Source organism: Lactuca serriola, chromosome 8 (genome assembly GCF_051521515.1).
Source record: "Lactuca serriola cultivar US96UC23 chromosome 8, Lser_US96UC23_V15, whole genome shotgun sequence".
Taxonomy (NCBI): domain Eukaryota; kingdom Viridiplantae; phylum Streptophyta; class Magnoliopsida; order Asterales; family Asteraceae; genus Lactuca; species Lactuca serriola.
In genome coordinates, this window is record NC_136415.1 from 194,567,638 (window position 1) to 194,590,241 (window position 22,604).

The following is a 22,604-nucleotide window of genomic DNA, read 5'->3' on the forward strand; positions in this document are numbered from 1 at the left end:
TATGTTGTGATACTTGACATGACGTCATCCACCCCAGAACGTTTCCGCCGTTCCGGTTTTGGGGTGTGACAAATGTTTTTATAATTCAACTTCTAACTTGATTTATTCCAAGATGTTAATAAATTTCACATTTATCTTCCTTTTACATAATTTTCATTTTCAACTATAATATATATATCCTAGTAGGTGTTTGGCTAAAATATCTGATGCAAGAGAAAGATAATAACAAAATTTCGAAAATCTTGAAAGTAAATCAAATTAGGGTTGAACTTTAAGAACATTATAATGAATATATCAAAAAACGAAGTATTATATATATATATATATATATATATATATATATATATATATATATATATATATATATATATATATATAGGTTCAGGTTCATTTGAGACCATTCTAATTTTGTGAGACCGTGAGACCAAATCTAAAAATAATTTTAAAAGGCAAAATAAATGGAAAAATCCAAAAATTCTTTTTTTAAATATTATTTTCGGAACTTGAATTAACTAAAAAAAATAAAAATAAATAAATAAATAAATAAAAATCCCGTTTTTTTTGAAAAATACGTGAAATATTCTAATAGAATATTACACTGACATATTCTAAAAAATAATTTTAAAATGCAAAATAAATGGAAAAATCTAAAAAAAATTTAAATATTATTTTCGGAACTTGAATTAACTAAAAAAAAATTCCATTTTTTTTTTGAAAAATACGTGAAATATTCTAATAGAATATTACACTGTATATATTTTAAAAAATAATTTTAAAATGCAAAATAAATGGAAAAATAAAAAAAAATTAAATATTATTTCCGAAACTTAAATTAACTAAAACGAAATAAAAAAATAAAAAAATAAAAAAATGTGTCTCACGGTCTCAAAAAATTAGGTCGTCTCACATGAACCTCTCTCTCTCTCTCTCTTTCACTCTCTCTCTCTCTCTCTATATATATATATATATATATATATATGTTCAAATGAGAACAAATAGTAGATTTGAGAGTATTCGAGAACAAATTTTAACTGCACGTTAAAAAAAGCGCTTCACGTTAAAAAAAGAGCGTCATTTAAGTTTTTACTAAGATAAAGGCTTGTACGTGATTTAGGGGGTGTTTGGCTTAGCTTTTTAGTGGCCAAAAGTTCTTTTTCAAAAAGTTACAAAAAATCAGGTTTTCCTGACTTTTCCAAAAAATTAATTTTTCTTCTATCAAAAATTCAAAAGTTGCTTTTAAAAGTGTTTTGCCAAACATCTTTTTAGCTTTGATCTTTTACTAAAAGTTTTTTGGGATATGAAAAAAAAAAGCCAAACACCCCCTTAACCTAAATATTTCCTGTGCTTTGCTTCTTCACACAAAACTAGCTTCACCCCACTCCGATCATGCCCTCCACCCAACACCGCCTCCTCTTGCTATACCCCTCCGCCAGCGACCCTACCTTGTGCTTTTCTTCTTTTACTCTGTTTCACCCATTCTGGACACTTTATCCTGAAATCTGCTGCTCTAAATTGGCAATCAGATCCTTCCGATGGTACTCTCTCTCTCTCTCTCACACACACACACACACACACATTTGATCAACCAAATGAGAATTAAGCTTAATTATCAATTATTTTTATCGATTACGAGCTCATGATATTGTATTTTGTTATAATTGGTTCATAGTCGTATCTTCTAACATCTTGTTCTTAGTTTATACCAAATCGAAAATGTTAAGCTTACATTGAATTAACAATAATTGTTACCTAGATTTCTCGTTCTTCCATCTGATTCCTTTTGGATTTTGTATTTTGCTGTGCACACACTTTATACCATGGTTGTACATGCTTCTTTTTTCCATTTAAGAAATGTATCGTTGAATCTCACTTTATCATGTTCAGTATAGTTCTAAACTTGATCCTTTATCAACTAATTGTGTTCAATTCTGTAGCCAGAAGATAGTTTATGGAAGTTTGCTGAGCTGTAAGAAGTTGAAATATGGAATTATTGTGTTATTGACTTACTTTTCTTTATGTATTATTGGTAAAAGCTTACAGAAATATATAAGTAGGTTTCCGCCTTCAAATTCATGAAGAATTTGTTGTATGTTCCTGTATCAAAGACATGATGTGTCTCTTGACGTCATATATAATAATTCCTTCTGTAATTATCATATACTTTTCCAATCATTTCAAAAGTTAAAACTTCTTTGTTCATCTAAAAAGTTAAAAGCATTGTTTTTATTATTGGTGGAAAGTAGGGACTGCATATGAATTGTCCATTACTTTGACTTTGATCAGTTAGATCTAGGTGGTATAATTAGTACGAGTCTAATACATAAAACTTATATTGCTTTTTTTCAATTATCTTTCAAGACTGTATAAGTTGTTAACTTTTGTTTGTATTAATGGCTACTGGATTCTAGCTTCCTTTATGAGTTCAAAGAGCATGAACAATGAGTTGGGGTTTGCAAAAGCTTTTGATTTTTTTTCAAAGTTTTAGACCTGAAGAGAGTTAATTTTCAAAGAACAAGGATAATAGTGATAAAAAAACTCAAACCTTGATTCAGATATTGCAGAACTCCAGCCTGCTTCTACATGGTTGAACATGGGGTACTGAAGATGATTCAACATCTTATGTATGTTATGCAATTCAACATATTATGTATGTTTTGCAATATAACATGGACCAAGATACTGCCTTTTTGGATACATGTAATCTTCATAGTTTTTTGAATGCTTCCATCCCTCTAAACGGATCCCCTTTACTTGATTTTACGGTTAGTAAGACCACAATCATTTTTTATGCTTTTTGTTTGATATTATTATGTTTATAACTATATGTGTCGACTAAAAATTTATGCATGATATAACTAATTTATGTGTTTATGGCTTGAAAGCAAGAAATAGATAGATAGTTTATTTTTTTCATTCAGTTATATATTTATCTAATCTATCAAATATCATACTACAGTGCTATTTAAGAGAGAAAAGTGATTATGTTTTATTATATTCATTTAATCAAGATTTTTTTTATGTTAGTTAATATAAATTAGATTTAGTTGTGTTCATGGTTCTTGTTAGTTTAGGAAATATATGATTATATTGTTCTTACTTGTAGTTGACCATGAACTCTTTGTTGTTGACTATGCAGGTAGGCTGCTCTTTACGTTGTTTATTTTGTGCTATTGGAGATCTAGGGTTCAAAATAACATTAATAATGGAGGAAAGAAATGAAGAAACATCTTAACTATCTCAAACCTCATCAAGGGCATGACCTGCACAACTTGTAAGTATGAGATTTTTTTCATAAGCTTCCTTACTGAAATCTATAAACATAATCACATATGATTATATACACATAATGATGGGTGGTGGTGATGGGTGATGATGTTATGTCGTGATGTTTGGTGGAGGTAGGTAGTGATGGTGGTGAAAGGTAGTGGGGATGAAATGTAATTATATACGAACCCGAAAACAAGTCTTTATCCAAATTAATTATATGTAATTAAATACATATAATCACATGTATTATATGAATCTAATCACATATGATTTATGTGGACATAATTCATTTTTGTTTTGTCGATTCAATAGTTGTTCTCATGTATTTTATCACATGTAATTATATGTATAATCATATGTGATTAAGTATATGAGCACAATATTTAGTCGAGAAGGAAAAAATAAATCTTGTCCACCTCAAATCATATGTGATTATATACATATAATCACATGTGATTAATTACACAAAAGCAATTATTCAGTCGAAACCGCAAAAATAAATATTGTTTACATAAATCATATCTGATTAAATACATATAATCACATGTGATTATATGTATCCAATCATATATGATTAATATGGATGAGATTCATTGTCACATTCTCGATTCAGTAATTGTTCTTTGTCCACTGTAATCATATATGATTAAATACATATAATCATATATGATTATATGTATCTAGTCACATATGATTTATATGGACAAAAAATAATGTTGTCTATATAAATCATATGTGATTAGATACATATAATCATATATAATTATATACACAAGAACAACTATTGAATCGAGAACACAAAAACAAATATTGTCCACGTATATCATATGTGATTAAATGCATATAATCAAATGTGATTATATGTATCTAATCACACATAATTTATGTGGAAAATATTTATTTTCGCATTCTCGATTCAGTTGTTCTTCTTATGTGCTTAATTACATGAGATTATATGTCTCTAATTAGATATGATTTATATGAACAATATTCATTTTCACATTCTTTTTCAATAGTTGTTCTTGTACATTTAGTCACATATGATTTATGTACAAAAGATTCATTTTTGCGTTTTGATTACATAGTGTTTCTTCTTCCACATTAATCATATGTGATTAATACATAAAATCACATATGATTAAATACATAAGAAAAATATTGAATCATGAATATTATCAATAAAAATCATATGCGATTTGATACATATAATCACATGTGATTAAGTACATGGGTACAACTATTGAATTGAGAAAGAAATAATGAATCTTGTCCACATAAATCATATGTGATTAAATACATATAATCACACGTGATAAAATATATTAGAACAATTATTGAATCAACGCAAGAATAAATATTTTCCATACGAATCATATGTGATTAAATAAATATAATCACATGTGATTAAATACACAAGAACAATTATTGAATAAACACGTGAAAACAAATATTGTCCATGTAAATCATATGTGATTAAATACATATAATCACATGTTATTATCTGTATCCAATCAAATATGATTTATGTGGATGAGATTCATTGTCACATTCTCGATTCAATAAATTGTCCATTGTAATCATATGTGATTAAATACATATAATCATATGTGGTTATATGTATCTAGTCACCTTTGATTTATACGGACAAAAAATAATTATGTCTATATAAATCATATGTGATTAGATACATATAATCACATATGATTATATACACAAGAACAACCATCGAATCGAGAACACAAAGATAAATATTGTCCACATATATCATATGTGATTAAATGCATATAATCACATGTGATTATATGTATCTAATCACATATAATTTATGTGCAAAATATTTATTTTCGCGTTCTCGATTCAGTTGTTGTTCTTGTGTGCTTAATTACATGAGATTTTATGTATCTAATTAGATATGATTTATATGGACAACATTCATTTTCATATTCTTGTTCAATAGTTTTTCTTGTACATATAGTCACATATGATTTATGTACACAAGATTCATTTTCGCGTTTTTGATTAAATAAATTTTCTTTTTTCACATTAATCATATGTGATTAATACATAAAATCACATATGTTTAAATACATAAGAAAAAATATTGAATCATGAAAATTATCACTATAAATCATATACGATTTGATACATATAATCTTATGTGATTAAGTACATGAGTACAACTATTGAATTGAGAAAGAAATAATGAATCTTGTCCACATAAATCATATGTGATTAAATACATATAATCACATGTGATTAAATATATTAGAACAAGTATTGAATTGACGCAAGTTCTTATACAATTAGTCACATTTGATTTCCGTACACAAGATTCATTTTCGTATTTTTGATTAAATAGTTTTTCTCTTTCCACATTAATCATATATGATTAATACATACAATAACATATGATTAAATACATAAGAAAAAATATTGACTCATGAATATTATCACTATAAATCATATGCGATTTGATACATACAATCACATGTGATTATGTAGATTAGTATAATTATTAAATTGAGAAAGAAATGATGAATCTTGTCCACATAAATCATATCTAATTAAATACAAATAATCACATGTGATTAAATACATTAGAACAATTATTGAATTGACGCAAGAATAAATATTTTCCATACGAATCATATGTGATTAAGTATATCTAATCACATGTGATCAAATACACAAGAACAACTATTGAATCAACACGTGAAACCACATATTGTCCATGTAAATCATATGTGATTAAATACATATAATCACATGTGATTTAATACATGATGCCAAATATTAAATCAAAAACACAAAAATAAATACGGCCCGCGTAAATAATATTTTATTAAATACATATAATCACGTGTGGCTATATGTATCTCTTCACAGATGATTTACGTGGACAATATTCATTTTTGCATTCTCGATTCACTAGTTTTTCACGTGTATTTAATCACATGTGATTCTATGTATTTAATAACATATAAATCATATATGATTCGACACATATAATCACATGTGACTCGATACATATAATCATATGTGATTATATACAAGATAAAACCTAATGAATCAAAAAACTCAATAACAAATCTTTGTAGGTGGTGGTGGTGGCGACGGATAGTGAAGGCGGGGTGGTGGTAACTTGTGGTGATGGGTGGTGGTGGGTGGGTGGTTGCAATTATTCAGTCGAAACCGTAAAATTAAATATTGTATACATAAATCATATTTGATTAAATATATATAATCACATGTGATTATATGTATCCAATCATATATGATTTATGTAGATGAGATTCATAGTCACATTCTCGATTCAATAGTTGTTCTTTGTCCACTATAATCATATGTGATTAAATACATATTATCATATGTAATTATATGTATCTAATCACATATGATTTATACAGACAAAAAATAATGATGTCTATATAAATCATATGCGATTAAATACATATGATCACATATGATTATATACACAAGAACAACTATTGAATTGAGAACACAAAGATAAATATTGTCCACATATATCATATGTGATTAAATGCATATAATCACATGTGATTATATGTATTTAATCACCTAGAATTTATGTGGAAAATATTTATTTTTGGGTTCTCGATTCAGTTGTTGTTCTTGTGTGCTTAATTACATGAGATTATATGTATCTAATTATATATGATTTATATGGACAATATTCATTTTTACATTCTTGTTCAATAGTTGATTTATGTCGACTATAATCATATGTGATTAAATACATATAATCATATGTAATTATATGTATCTAATCACATATGATTTATACAGACAAAAAATAATGATGTCTATATAAATCATATGTGATTAAATACATATGATCACATATGATTATATACACAAGAACAACTATTGAATCGAGAACACAAAGATAAATATTATCCACATATATCATATGTGATTAAATGCATATAATCACATGTGATTATATGTATTTAATCACCTAGAATTTATGTGGAAAATATTTATTTTCGGGTTCTCGATTCAGTTGTTGTTCTTGTGTGCTTAATTACATGAGATTATATGTACCTAATTATATATGATTTATATGGACAATATTCATTTTTACATTCTTGTTCAATAGATGATCTTGTACATTTAGTCACATATGATTTCTGTACACAATATTCATTTTCGCGTTTTTTATTAAATAGTTTTTCTTTTTCCACATTAATCATATGTGATTAATACATACAATCACATATGATTAAATACATAAGAAAAAATATTGACTCGTGAATATTATCACTATAAATCAAATGCGATTTGATACATATAATCACATGTGATTAAGTACATTAGTACAACTATTGAATTAAGAAAGAAATAATGAATCTTGTCCATATAAATCATCTGTGATTAAATACATATAATCACACGTGATTAAATATATTAGAACAATTATTGAATCGATGCAAGAATACATATTTTCCATACGAATCATATGTGATTAAATATATATAATCACATGTGATCAAATACACAAGAACAACTATTTAATCAACACGTGAAAAAAAATTGTCCATGTAAATCATATATGATTAAATACATATAATCACATGTGATTTAATACACGATGCCAATTATTAAATCAAAAACACGAAAATAAATATGGCCCACCTAAATAATATTTTATTAAATACATATAATCACGTGTAGTTATATGTATCTAAACTCATATGATTTACGTGGACAATATTCTTTTTTGCATTCTCGGTTCACTAATTCATATATGATTCGATACATATAATCACATATGACTAAATATATATAATCACATGTGATTATATACAAGAGAAAACCTAATGAATCAAAAACACAATAACAAATCTTTGTAGATTGGGTTGGGGGTGGTGATGGGTGGTGGTGGGTAGGTGGGTGGTTGCAAGTGGTGGTGATAGTGACGGGTAATGGTTTTGGTGAGTGATGGAGGTGGGTGGTGATTGCGAGTAGTGTTGGTTGGGTGGTGATGATGGTGGGTGGTGATGGTGGTGGCAGGTGGTGGTTGGTGGTGGTGTGGTAGTTGTGGTGGGTGGTGGCGATGGCGGGTGGTAGTGGGTGGTGGATAGTAATGGGTGGTGGGTAGTGGTTGGTGGTGGTAGGTAGTGATGGGTGGTGGTGGCGAGTGGTGGTTGGTTGGTGGTGGTGGTGGTGGTTGTGGTGGGGGTGGTGGGTGGTGATGAGAGGTGGGTAGTGATGGTTGGTGGTGGTGATTGGGTGGTGATGGTGGTGGGTGGTGATAGTGGTGGCTGGTGGTGGTGGTGGTGGGTAGTGATGGGTGGTGGTTGGTGGTGGCGGCTAGTGATGGGTGGTGGTGGCAGGTGGTGGTTGGTGGTGGTTGGTAGTGATGGGTGGTGGGGGTTATGGGTGGTAGGTAGTGGTTATAGGTGGTGGTGGCAGGCGGTGGTGATGGGTGGTGGAGGTGGCTGGTGGTGTTGGTTGGGTGGTGGGTGGTGGGTGGTGGTGGTGGTGGTGGTGGCGGGTGGTGGTTGGTGGGTGGTGGTGATGGCGGGTGGTGGTGGGTAGTGGTTGGTGGTGGTGTTAGTGATGGGTGGTGGTGGTGGTGAGTGGTGGTGGTGGTGGGTGAGTAGTGATGCGTGGTTGGTGGTGGTGGTTAGTGATGGGTGGTGGTGACGGGTGGTGGTGGTGGTGGGTAGTGGTGGGTAGTGATGGGCTGTGGTGGTGGGTGGTGGTGATGGGTGGTAGTTAGGGGTTGTGGGTGGTGGTGGCAGGTGGTGAGGGTCGTAGGTGGTGGTGATTGGGTAGTGATGGTGGTGGCGGGTGGTGGTTGGTGATGGTGGGTGGTGGGTAGTGATGGGTGGTGGGTGGTAGTTGGTGGTGGTGGTTAATGATGGGTAGTGGTGGCGGGTGGTGTTGGTTGGGTGGTGAATGGTGTTAGTTAGTGGATTTTTCAATTGTGTGTAACTATTTTTTGATTTATATGAATATTATTTTATAATTTTAGTTAAAAAAATTGTGTGATCCAAATTTGTTCTCAAATGTTCTCGTGATAAGAAAATATTCTCGATTGAACGCTCCCATATATATATATATATATATATATATATATATATATATATATATATATATATATATATATTGGCATACTTGTCTTTTCATACCTCATTCCTCATGGTGCAATGCGATAAGATCATTAAAGTAACAATTCACCCTCTTTTAAGTAACAATTTACCCTTTTTAGGTAACATTTTACCCTCTTTAGGAGTAAAATTATGTTTCGGCATATCGTCGACATTGGGTATATCGTCGACGTTGAGCATATCATCGATCCCGTAACCCCATCTAGACCTCATGCTCGGACAATTTTTCACCTGGATAAACTTCAAGGAAGGATATTTGATTGTAGAATCCCCAGAGTGGAAGCTCTTTAGTTGGGGCAAATTTGTAAGTTCAATATGGGTAAGCTTATGGAACTCAATATTTGCATAATGTATGCCCACTTCGTTTTCAATATCCTTTGTTTGCTCAATGTCATTGTCAGTTGTTCGCTCATCTCCTCCAGAAATCACTACCACCAAACTGCTACAATCCCAAATCTGTATATGTCTCAGATTGGAAATCCCTTGTGCTACACTTAAGGGGAACACCGTCAACAAGGAAGAACAACATGAAATTGTAATGTCTTGTAGATTATGCAAGCTTATATATTGAAATGAATAATCAAAAAGAAGCCTCAGGTTCTTAAGGTAATGCAGGCGGATTTCTTCCACTTGGGAGAAAAACTTTTCCTTTGTTGTTTTCCTTTGACCAAGCATCAGGTCATTGGATGCAACAAAAGTTTGCATTGCATCCTCATCCTCATCATCCGTTGTCTTCACCAAGCATGACACATTTCAGAACTATACAATTTAATAGACTTTAGCTTATCAATACTCTCTCCGTAAAGGTCTGGTATGAGGTTATCCAAATCGTCTATGTAGTCTAGTTCTATACCATCACTTACCTGAAACAGTTTCTTGATTGGCATCTTAAATGAGAAGTTAGACCTTGCAAAGCGTAGTCGACGTTTTAAATATGACTTTGATCGGTCAAAATCAGTTTTAAAAAGGCATCTCTCCGTATTAATATCAATAAATTGAAAAAAGAATTCTTGCAACCTTTCGAAGTAGGTACCTTCAGGAAAAAGATGACAATCATTTGGATTCATTGATAAATGCAGAGCTTTGAACGATTTCAACGTATATATTTTCATAAGACAAAGGTGAGACAATGCGTTTTCTTCATCTGTTCCAATATACAACTCTTCCAACCAAATGAGCTTTGATATGACACCTGGTGTTACATGAGATAAATAGTAACATTCACCCGCATCCAATAGCCTTAAGTTGATCAACTGACCGATCTCTTTAGGAATCACTTTAATTCCAATCCCTCTAACCTTTAGAATTTCAAGGTCTTTTAGCTCCCCAAGTATTGAAATTTCATCGAGAGATTCATTGCCACTTAGATCGAGTGTGATGAGTTTTGTGAGCAGCTTCAGTGATTTTGGTAGGGATATGATGTAATTTAAAGACATATCTAAAACTTTAACTTCTTTCATGCCTTCAAAGAAATCATCAGGAATAACGGAAAGATCATTGATTCGTATAAGGAAAGTATCAAGGAGTGGGAAATGAAGCTGATGATCTGGAAGCTTACGAATTCTATTATTCATGAGTGAGATCTTGGTGTAGCTGTCTGAGGTTCTGTTTCTTGGTTGCCATTTTGTTAAATCTTTTCCAACTTCCACTAAAAACTTATCATTTTCTTTGCCTTGAGAGGAAGTTATGAACAAAGCCACACTACGAACAACAGCATGTATCGAGAACCCAAGAAATAGAATGTGATGAATCATTAGATTGAATACTATAAATACCTGTGTAGGACGACTTGATCTTTCCATCCTTAATGTCTTGCAGACATTTCGGGCAGCTTCGTTTCCAATGCCCTTTGTTGTGGCAGTGATAGCGCTATTTATCTTTTGGGTTTGAAGAGGGTGCACCAGGACTAGCTTTGGTTCCACTAGAAGAGGTGCCATCTTGGGAATTTCCCTTATGGTGGCTCTTTGAGGGAGCCTTCCTCTCCTTACCCTTTCCTTGCCCAATAGCCAAGATTGGGGCAGCAGTAGGAGTAGGAGTTTGTGCAATGGATTTTTCCTTGAGGTTGCTCTCAGTAGTCCTCAACAGCCATTGAAGGTTGCTCAACGTAACCTCCTCTTTATTCATGTGGTAGGTCATGCGGAACTGGTTGTAGCAAGGAGTCAAGGAGTGATGAATGATATCAATCGCCAGCTCTTCATCAAATTTAACATTTAACTTCTGTAGGCGGTCGACGTATCTTTGCATCTTCTGTAGATGAGCAGTGACAGACTCTCCGTCTCTCATCTTGGTCGTGATCATCGAAGTGATGATCTCGTACCTCTCCTGCCTGGCACTTTGGTGGTATGTGTCAAGTAAATCCTGATGCATTTCGTAGGGATAAAAGTCCTTATATGACTTTTGGAGTTCAGCGGTCATGGTCGCTAGCATGATGCAATGGACTTTCGTGGCATCACGTTCATGGGCCTCAAAGGCAGTGACATCCTTGGGAGTAGCAGTGTTTACATCCACTTCTTTCAGCTCCTTGTCGAGGACATACTCCTTGTCCTCGTAGCGGGTGACCATCCTTATGTTGAGGATCCAATCGTTAAAAGTGTTTTCGTCGAAGATCACACTCCCACACAAGCTCATAAGTGAGAATGGGTCGGAAGAGCTTGAGCCAGAAGCGTTGTTGTTCGGGTTAGACATTTGAAAAAGAAATGATTTGACACAAAGGAGAAGAAAAGTTGATTAGTGGATCTGCCTTCCAAACCTCTATGGACATAGGCAATGGCAACGAAAGTCATGACATGGTCGAAAAGTTTGATCATAAGAGAAAGGCAAAGTCCGAAGTGGTTCCGTGTGCTGTTCCAAAAGAGTCAATTTGTTTTTATTGCCAAGAGAAGGGACATTGGAGACGAAGCTTCCCTGTCTACCTGAAAGATCTAAGAGATGGGAGAGTCAAGACGTATGGCCTTTCTTCAGGTAAAATCCACTATCTAACTCCATTAAGTTCCTATGTGTGATAAGATTACACTTGAATGTTTTGCAGGATCAGAGCAAAGAGAGGAAGCCTGATGGAAGAGCAAGATGAGTCTGATCACGAAGAAATGGGTCACGATCGCATGGATTCGAAGATTAGATTTTGAGCTTAGAAAGTTATGTTATATTTGTTAGGAATATTTGATTACATAGTTTTTCAGTTGATTTTGCATTGTAAGGACATGTTTTCCGTTGCTTTTATGAATAAAATAAATTTTTTGATTTATCTTTTATATATATATATATATATATATATATATATATATATATATATATATATATATATATATATATATATATCCTTGCAATGAAATCGTTGTGAAAAATTGATGTTTGTGTATAAATGGATGTGATTCTTAGTTATGTTATGGAAGTGTCAAATTTATCTAAGGAAAGATTCCCATCCTCCAAGTTTCCGTTGGACAAAATCTTGGAATAATATATTTTGAATCATGTGATGTATGGAAATCTTGGTACTTAGGAAATTAAGTCTAATTCCTTGACAGAGAGTCAAGTGAAGGACTAGGAGAACTGGTATACAATGTTGTGCACTAGTCAAGTCCACCGCATATAACAATAAGACTATTCGTCATGATTTACTAAAAGTCTGGTAAATGTGGTTATACTTACAAGATTAAGTGTAATTTTGAATCATTGAAAAGTTTCAATGAATGGTAGAACGAATAAGAAGAATCAATTAGACAGAAAGATAAAGGTTTCTCCAATCTAAGAAGAAGGGAGAGTATTTTTGTATCATGTTTTATGATCATCTTAATGATTAAGAGCCATATCAAATTAATCCTATAAGGACATCTTAGTACACTAGTATGTCTAAGAAGAGGAATCGGAAATTGTTGAAATGGTTAAATCAAAACAATGAATCATACTTCGTTCCAAAATCAAGTCTTAGAATTGTACTCCAAGATTGTGAATTGAGTGACAAATCTTAAGAAGTTCTAACACACTCATCAAATGTGAAGTAGAAAATTGTTTTCTTATTCTTGCATGTTTGAATTGGTAAATTGTGATGTCTTGGATAAGACAAAGACCAACTAATACCAATTGTGTGTAGTGTTTGTCTTGATAAGAATCCGCACCCACTCTTGAATATTTGTTTGTCAAGAAATGTTTTCTTGACAAGAGAATCTTATATGTCAAGAAGTCAGTGGGAGTCTAAATGATCTTGAAAAGGTTTCAAGAACTAATCAAGAGTAAACCTATTATTAAACACTAGCACGCGACTTGAGGTTTGTAACCTATCGTGTTGACGTATTCTTGTTTCTATGTCAATCCTGTTGAGTTGATTATGTATATGAGTTCTACGAGTTCTCAATAGGTTGCATAAGGGCAGACACCTTGTTCAATGAAAGTACATTGACTGGCATAGGTGAGCTTCTAAAAGACTTGAAAGAAATGGTGGGACCCTTGATGACAAGAAATTAAGAACGAACAAGTTTTGTCCATAAGAGTTTGAATTTGTCACAAGCATTATCTTATGATTATGGTTATGACAAATTCACATGGATAGGAACACATGCACCATAAAATCTAAGTGTCATAAGGTTTCACTCCTTCATTAAAATGATTGTGAGGAAACGCTTTCACCAAGAGATATTTTAAGGAGATAGCGAGTATGTAAATTGCATTCTCAAATTCGATTATGATTACGACATCCCTCTTCATAGTTCGAATTATGAGATTTGGCAATTGGTCTGAACATTTGGGACTTAGTAATATAAGTTCTGAATTAGTTTAGACACACATGTGAGCTGTCTAAGGAAAGGTGTGTGAGTTTGAGAAGCTTAGATAAAAGGTTTATTGAAGCACATCATATTGGAAATATAAACTTTGGAAGTCAATAAGTATTGTCTTCTAAAAGTCCAACTGTTTTCTTAAATAAGTGTCAAAGGCTCAAAGCTAGTGGGAGCATAAATGTTATGCTGGAATGGATATAATCATCATGTTAGTGGGAGCATGATTATTATTTTTTAAAGTATTGCAAATTGGCAATATTAATTATAGAAAACAAGAGTTTTACTTTGCCAAGTTGCAAGGGTTGAAAGGTTGTTTTGCTATGATTAAGGGAGAGGATATTACACTTCATTTCGAAATCTAAGAGCTTGGATCGAGAGATTTTAGTAAAATCTGGTCAAATATATGAATTGTGTTCTCAAAATTTGATTATGATTACGACATCCCTTTTCATAGTTCAAATTGTGAGAACATGAAAAATAGTAATATTATAGAAAGAAACTGGTAAAGTATCACGTTTTTCATTTTGATTCGTATCCCATACGCTTCGGGTATAGGATCGATTACATATGCTGTAATATTCGACCGTTCTAAAATTTTCCAAATGCCTAGGGAATTTAGAGGGAAAAAGTGAATAGAACCGGATTTGACTAAAATAATTAAACAACTGTCAAGGACAATCTAAGGTTCGCCAATGATTGGTCGCTTGAGGACAGTTGAAAGTATAGTCATGGATGGACCATATTGATATTATTATGAATAGATAAGATTCTATTTAGAATGAGTTGTCGTATGGAAAATATGGAAATGTTTCATATTGGGAGTTGGATATCGAGAATCCATGTCTAGATTAGAAACTTTTATGCAAGAAGGATGTTCAAAGGAATGTACTTTGAATGTGAGACTTCATGAGTATGGAATTGTCTTGTAACAATCTCCAATAGAGCACTTTGTAATTTTATTGGCAAAGTCTTGGTGATTTTGGCATTGTGATATTACGACAGGACCGTTTCATAAGATGTTAGAATCTAACATATCCTATAAGTGGCAAGAATTTAGTATTCTCATACTTGTGGTAAGGATTGGGAATTGTGAAATGAGTGTGATTGAAAATGTTATTCAATTATACTATTTCACAAAGTAAGGACCATAGGTAAACATAGTGTGCATGCTAAGAGCATGGGACAATTGTTGTTATAATTCAAGTAAGAAGTTGATTACCCAAAACAACAAATAATGAGTAATCAATATGGTGATTAAATAAAATGTTTTATTTATACTCAAAGGTTTGAGGCCATATAGTATTAGTATTATTCTTGTGTTTTACTTTACATGTTTTGACTTCCCGAATAATAAGATTATTTAAACCCTCCACAGTCGCTCATTCTTTGGAAGTAGGAATGAAAGAAGACTGTCATGAATCCGTCTGTAGATTGATTAAAGTGTTTAGTCATAGTACAAGTTTGCTGCAGAGTTCATGAGTGCTGCTATAAGATTAAAGTATTGGATTAAACCCACACTCACTTAGATCGCTTCATGGATTTTATCTCGAGTGATTGGTGAGACGATAATATCTTATATTCAGAAAACCGAGATGTGTGAGTTGTATCTTGTGAGTCGGTTAAACATTGATAATATGTAAACGCACTAGTAACTTGGTGTTATAAAACTTATTGTTGTGTGTGATTCAGTGAGTGAGTACAAGCGAGCATTGAGTCGAAGTTTATCCGTTCCTTTTACCCAAAGTGGGATAAAAACGATATCTGTGGGCCCCTTGATGGTTTAGTGATGAAAAACGTAAGTGCTCGGCCGGGCCAGGACTAATTTGATTTGTTCAATTAGTCGGTCGTCATAAATCGGAAATCGGGAAACAACACATAGACTGAGATAATGATTTCAATCCATGTCTCACGTCTATATATCTAAAGGACGCGTATATGATAAGATCAGAGTTGACAGCGGCTTTTGAAAGCTACGATTACTGATCAGGATCTAAAGTCATACGCAGAATAGTTATTAGACTTATCCAATTGGGAGACTGTTGGATTAGTGTCTAAGTCCATAACTATTTTGGTATGTACTTGACCCGATTGCGAGCATGGTCCTTTTGTGTTGCCTTCGCCAAAGCAACTTGATAGGATGATTTATGGAGAAAGAGAATAATTATGATTTATTAATATATTATATGAATAATATATATATTAAAGGAGAAATCATATTGTTTAATTAATATTATTCAATAATTAATAAGAATTAATTTTGTGATTAAAAGACATTAATTAAACTTAGGGGACTGCAATTGTAATTATAAGATAGTTGCAATTGGGCTATGGATCACCTTGGAACATAGGTTGGACGAATTCTATGGAAGCCCATAAGGAATTCTTCCAAGGAGTGTTCTAAAGGGAGTCCATGGGCTGCTTAGGGCCTAACACTATTAGAAAAAAAGGCCTTTTACGACGCTCATTGCGCGTCGTAAAACGCTCAGACGACGCGCAAATGCGCGTCAAGGAAGGCCTTGTCATAACGAGACACGACGCGCATTTACGACGCACATTTATGACACACAATGTGTATCATTAAAACCCCTGTCAAGAAAGGCCATGTCATGAATGAAGATGACACACATTTTTGCGTATCGTAAATTTAAATGTTTAAAAAAAATATTTATATATTTATTAATTTTTAAATTAATTTTTCATTTAATGTCTCATAATATAAATAAAATACCATATACAAAAAAGACAATTCATTGCATAAAATTTAATATCATACAATTCTATTTCTTACAATATATAAATTTGCATTCATCTAATCTATTATGTGTTTCATAGTAACAATTGAAATGAAGAATGCAACACTTGCATTTGCAGCATCTTATCTCTTTCAGCTTGAGCTCTCTTTTCCTCTTCTAACTCCAGAACTATTCGCTTTCATCAACCCTGTAAACACAACACAAAATCACTTGTTATTTTCATTCTACTTTTAAAATTAATTCTTATTATGACATTCTACTTTTAAACCTACCAATCTAGCAAATTTTTCAGAAGTTGATCGATTTGCTTTAGCCATTTTTCTCTCCTTTGTGATTATCCACCCCTGCAACAATACTAAAAAAGTTCAAAATTTTATAAACCGATTTTATTTTTTATAGATTTGGTATGTTAGAAAGGGTATATATGTCAATAAACCTCCTCTTTTATTATCATCAGAATCTCCATGGAACTTGCTTCCTTTTTCATCCATCCGAACCCTCTGTTTTTCATAGAAGCTTAGTTACACAATCTTTCTCTCTAGTACGTGTATGCTTTCACTGTACTAATATCTTGATTTTCAAAATAGTTTTTAAGGAAGACTCCATGGTTTTTGATACAGCTTCACATGTATCTCTGCAAACAGTTTCAACACCTTTAACATCAAAGAAAGGTTTGACTTGATCAGGCTTCTCATAACTGTAACCAACATATCTCTTTTTAGTAAGAAGAAAGCATGGGCAATACACCCTGGAACAAGTACAAACATGCTGCAAAAAGACATGTATCAAATATCAATTATCAAATTACAAATCAACATTAACACAAAAAAATTCATAAAAAAACAAAACTTTTTTTACCTACCGATGTTGCCATATATGACTTTAGCCTTCCACTTGTCATGTGTGTTCACTAGTGAAATAGCAGCTTCTAGTGTTCTCTGCCACTAGAATTCATTCTGGAGACATGGATCTAAATTACCATTAAGCAGATTACATGTGTCAAGTAAAAGATATAACAAAACCAACTACTTACCCAAATAATGGTTTTACAGCAGTAAGGAATAAGAGCATAGACTAATTGCAATGAGAAAATGAAAAGGTAGAAATAGAAGAGGGAAAAACTAGAGAAGGAAAACATAATTACCTGCTAAAAACTAATCCAGACATGGATTGTGAGACTTCACTACTTAGCTCAACATTGGTAACATCAAAACTGCACAACAATAAGATATATTATCTATTATCTATTCGTGCATGAAGAAGGTCCATTATCTATTCGTGCATGAAGAAGGTCCATTATCTATTACATTAAAAATATTGAAATGAAAAAAATTATAAAAAGTGTACAGGTGTACCTTGCCAGATCCATTATCTATTCGTGCATGAAGAAGGTCCATAAGGTGGCTTCTTTATCAGTTTCTTGACCCAACGCGTCCCATAGTTAGAAATATATAATTTGAAAGAAAATCAGATGTGACTCTCTGTGTAAGAACATTATAAAAATTAAAAAACTATATATTAAATTGATTCAAATTAATAAAATAAAATTAAAAACCTGGATTTCTCTAGGAAAAGTGGCACTAAAAAGCATTGTTTGTCTTCCAGCAGGTGGAGGCATGTCTGTATGTTACACAATTTTTCTTATTTGAGGCTCAAATCCCATATCCAACATACGATCAGCTTCATCAAGAAACAAAATATAAAACGCTACAAAAAAAGACAATTCCACAAAAGTACATTGAAGAGAAACTGATGATTGATGTATACCTTTTTTTAAGATCTGAAAAAAGATGATCAGCATGAAGAAGATCATATGAACGTGGGTAAGTACTGAATGATTCACACCAGTATGATATATCCCAAAGAGTCCATGTTCATATATAATTGGAAGTGTATCTGGTGAATTAAGTGGGACCACATTCATCACCCAAACATTTAGATCTTTCAATGCAGCAGCAAATCTACAAACATTTAACAACAACAACAATAAGAATATAACAAGAATCAAGACAAGAAGACTTCATTTACTTACCCTCCATAGATGGATCTCATGTCCATGATATTTCTGATAGAAATCAATCAATTCCTAAACCATTCAAATATGACTTAGACACAACACGTTTCCAGTGTTCATAGTCAGCAGTGAAGTCTTCAAGAGCTGATTTTCCATAAACTCCAGATTTTGTGGCTTTTAACCAATAAGGTGGTGATTCCAACCTCTGAGGTCACATTTTTGCCACTTTGTTCCTCTAATTGATTCATCAACTGGGACTTTATGCATGCATGCTTCAAGTTCTACATTCATGTATATGTATTAACACAATTAGGTTAGGTAGCAATGAATATTACTTTGTATTAAGAAAAACTAGAAAGTTTACCAGATTGCATCTGAATCATCATTGGTTCCACATATAGGTGGATCATTTTGTTGTCTGTTGTCATAACATTCATTAGAAGTTGGCTTTTGTATATTGATGCACTAACTTGGTTCAATTTGTCACTATAAATCACCACCAGCTCCCAGCACATAGCCTTTGTTAATTTAGACATAGCTGTCACAAGTTTTCACATAACAATTTAATCAAACATTCAATGTGATTATATATAATTTGTTAATTTAGACATACCTTTCCATATTTCAGCATCTTCTGTATTGTTTTTGTAAACTATAGTAGCAGACTAAATAAAATACCCACCAGGTCGTAAGAGACGGTTGAGCTCCAATAGAAGTTTTCCACCTGAAAATATATATATCAACTTTTACAGTATACTGTGTACTGTATAATGTGTACTGTGTAACTAACGGAGACTTTAAAAAGAGAGTGCATGGAAGAATCACCTTCAATGTGCCATGGGACTCTGCAACGAGCCCAGTGAATGGCATCAAAGATTTTACTAGGGAAGGGCAATCTTTGGGTACCCATGACTGCTGAAATGGCAGGAATACCCCTCTCAAGAGCAAATTGCACTTGAGCTTCATGCTCATCTTTCGGAGCAAACGACATTGTAAATACATCTCGCTCAAAAAGATACCCTCCAAAACTAGCTACTCCACATCCAACATCAAGTATCACACGGGTTCTTTTGCCCCATTTGATATCAGGAAGTGACTACAATTATATAACGAGTAAAAAATCTTATTTTCACAGAAAATTACAAGAACAACCTTTTATATATGGGAGAATAGGAAAGAAGCATGGGATTACTTTTTTGATATGATCGATATAATGAAGGGCACCATTCTTGAACTGATTTCCACCCCCTGGAAAAGAAAGATATTCTCGTGTAACTTTGACCCAATTTTGATACCCTTTGACCTCAGCCAGCTTTGTGCGTGGAACGTTATTGTACCATATATGAATGATACAATCAAAATCAGAGTTAAAAAATGAAAATCCACCAATCGTTAAGAAGTTGGACTTTTCAGGTCAATTAAACTAGTTATAAGTTTCATTGATATCATTGGAAACTTTCGATCAATCAAACAAACCTTATATTGAAATACCAATATGTTGGTATCTGTTTTCTAAAAGAGTTCACACTTTTTTAATAAAATATAAAAAAGGTCAAACTTTTTTACCTGGTCTCGGCTTCTAGGCCACCTGATTGGGGTCTTGTTTCTTCGAGGAAGAGGGACAAGGCATGTAGGGGATTCAACAGGTTCATATGGAAAGTTTAAAAAAAATGAAGAAATAAATTTATTGATGCTTTCTTTAGTTGCTTAAATTTTTTACTCTCCTGACAGATTCATATGGAAAGTTAAAAAAAAATCAAAATTATATCAGTTTAAAAGGGTAAAAGGGTAAATATGAAGAAATAAAGGCAACCATGCATTCACAACAAAAGGTAAGCTTGTCAAATTGATTTCACTACAAAATGTAAGCTTGTCAAATTGATTTTACCTTTTCTTTCTTTTCTTCTTCTTTTGTCTCTCATCAACACTATCCACCCTGTCTTCTTCCTCTGCATCCTGTTCATCTTCATCAATATCATCCATTATAATCAAGGTAAAAAATTACAACATTTAACTGTGTCATTAATCATTTCAAAAATGGAGCTTCATTATAAAAACCGAACATGCTCTGGAACTAAATAAGATACTAAATGGACACTCACAGTCAGTAACCTTCATTGATCCAGGTGTGTCCACACCTAACCAAACCTGTAAAGCCTCTCATGTAGACCTTCTTGCAACACCTGAAACACGAACATTAGCACGTATAGAAACCCATATGCCAACAACTTCAAACATGAAAAGATAGTCATCATAGAAACATAAACATCCATTTCCATTTATTTCCATTTTCACCTCCCTATTCCTAAACCCGATTACATATCTGCCTTTGTTTGCATGTTGTATCAGAGTGTGATTATTAATGCCATTGATGAATTAGTCAATTGTACTTTTGCTTGTTCATTGGGGAAATTTATCAAACAGGTGGTGTTCATAAAAAAAAAAAAAAAAAAAAAAAACCACTCTGTCAACATTAATTCATCCTTCCTACAAATCAAGATTCATCAAAAACATAAAAAGCAAATAGTTTAGTAAGATAAAGGGGACCAGGAAAAAGTAAAAATAAACACGTCGTAGGCTCGATATCAACAATTATAAACTGCATTAAGCTAACCCTCAATTTCATAGTAAAAATCAAAATTCAAAACAAACATCATTCAACAGAATATGAAGAACATATATTGAGATCGAGAGAACACAAAGAGGAGAACAGGAAAGATGAGTGCAAAATGTTGTGCCAAAACTTACCAGCTAATGGAAATTGGCAACTCGATAACATAACAGAGGCCATCTGGAACAATGGGGCGGTTAGAAAATTGATATCGAGATGGAATCAGACAAACAATTATTACCTGCGTAGGGTCAAGGAGCAGAATGACGAGAAGAGGCGGCATGTATGATGATACGATGAGCACAGAGACCATGATGGAGGCGTAATAGCCTAAGACGACGAAGGTGAGCAGAGCGATGCGATAGAGAGGCGTTCGTGATAGAGAAAAGAAATAAGGATTCAGAATAACATACGACTAGGGAAGGAAGGATGTGAAAGCATAAAATCCAAGACCTAGGGTTCTGGTGGGTTTGCTAAAATTAAAGTTCCGGACGAATTATAAAACGGTGACAAGGTACACCAGAGCATCGGCGCCAACACTCTCGAAAATGTGGAGTTTTCTAATTTTTTGGGTTTCTAATCGGAGGTCGATAGATGTTTTTAGACTGAAATTGGATATTAGAGAACCGAAAAAGAGAGAATCATAGAAGCGTGAAGTGTGGATTGAGCTTTTAAGGTTCAATGGCGGTGGTGGTGGCGGTGGCGGTGGCTTAGGGTTTCCAGAGAGAAGGAAGGAGTGAATGAAGGGAGATACTGAGGGTAGAAGCGGGGTTCTTCAAAATTTTAGAATTTCAGACGATTTCGTTTTCCCCCTTTAAAAACGCGCGTTTAAGCAAAAAAAATATAAAGCGACATTTGAAGAGGACACTCATTTAAGATAAGCACCCTCCGTGTTTGTATTTTTTTTCTTTTCTAACACTAATTTCAGGGCACGCACAAATGTTGTCCTCTATCCTTCAAATTTTAGAAGAGATGACATTACTTTTAGTGCGCACGCTTTTGCGTATCGTAAATTACCGCGTGTCATTGTTTGTGCGTCGTAAAAGGCTG

General features: G+C 33.1%; 1 protein-coding gene and 1 pseudogene across 1 annotated transcript; both read right to left on the reverse strand.

The window, feature by feature from the left end:
• Positions 1-9,470: 9,470 nt before the first annotated feature.
• LOC145067728 (disease resistance protein RPS2-like) lies at positions 9,471-11,206 on the reverse strand. The gene is made up of 2 exons (XM_079014799.1): positions 10,268-11,206; positions 9,471-10,136 (listed from the first exon to the last, which is right to left on the reverse strand). The coding sequence occupies exons 1-2, from the start codon at positions 11,204-11,206 to the stop codon at positions 9,471-9,473; spliced, it is 1,605 nt and encodes a 534-aa protein (XP_078870925.1).
• A 6,313-nt stretch (positions 11,207-17,519) lies between these two features.
• Positions 17,520-20,926, reverse strand: LOC145067729 (putative methyltransferase PMT26; annotated as a pseudogene).
• Between the last annotated feature and the right edge of the window lie 1,678 nt (positions 20,927-22,604).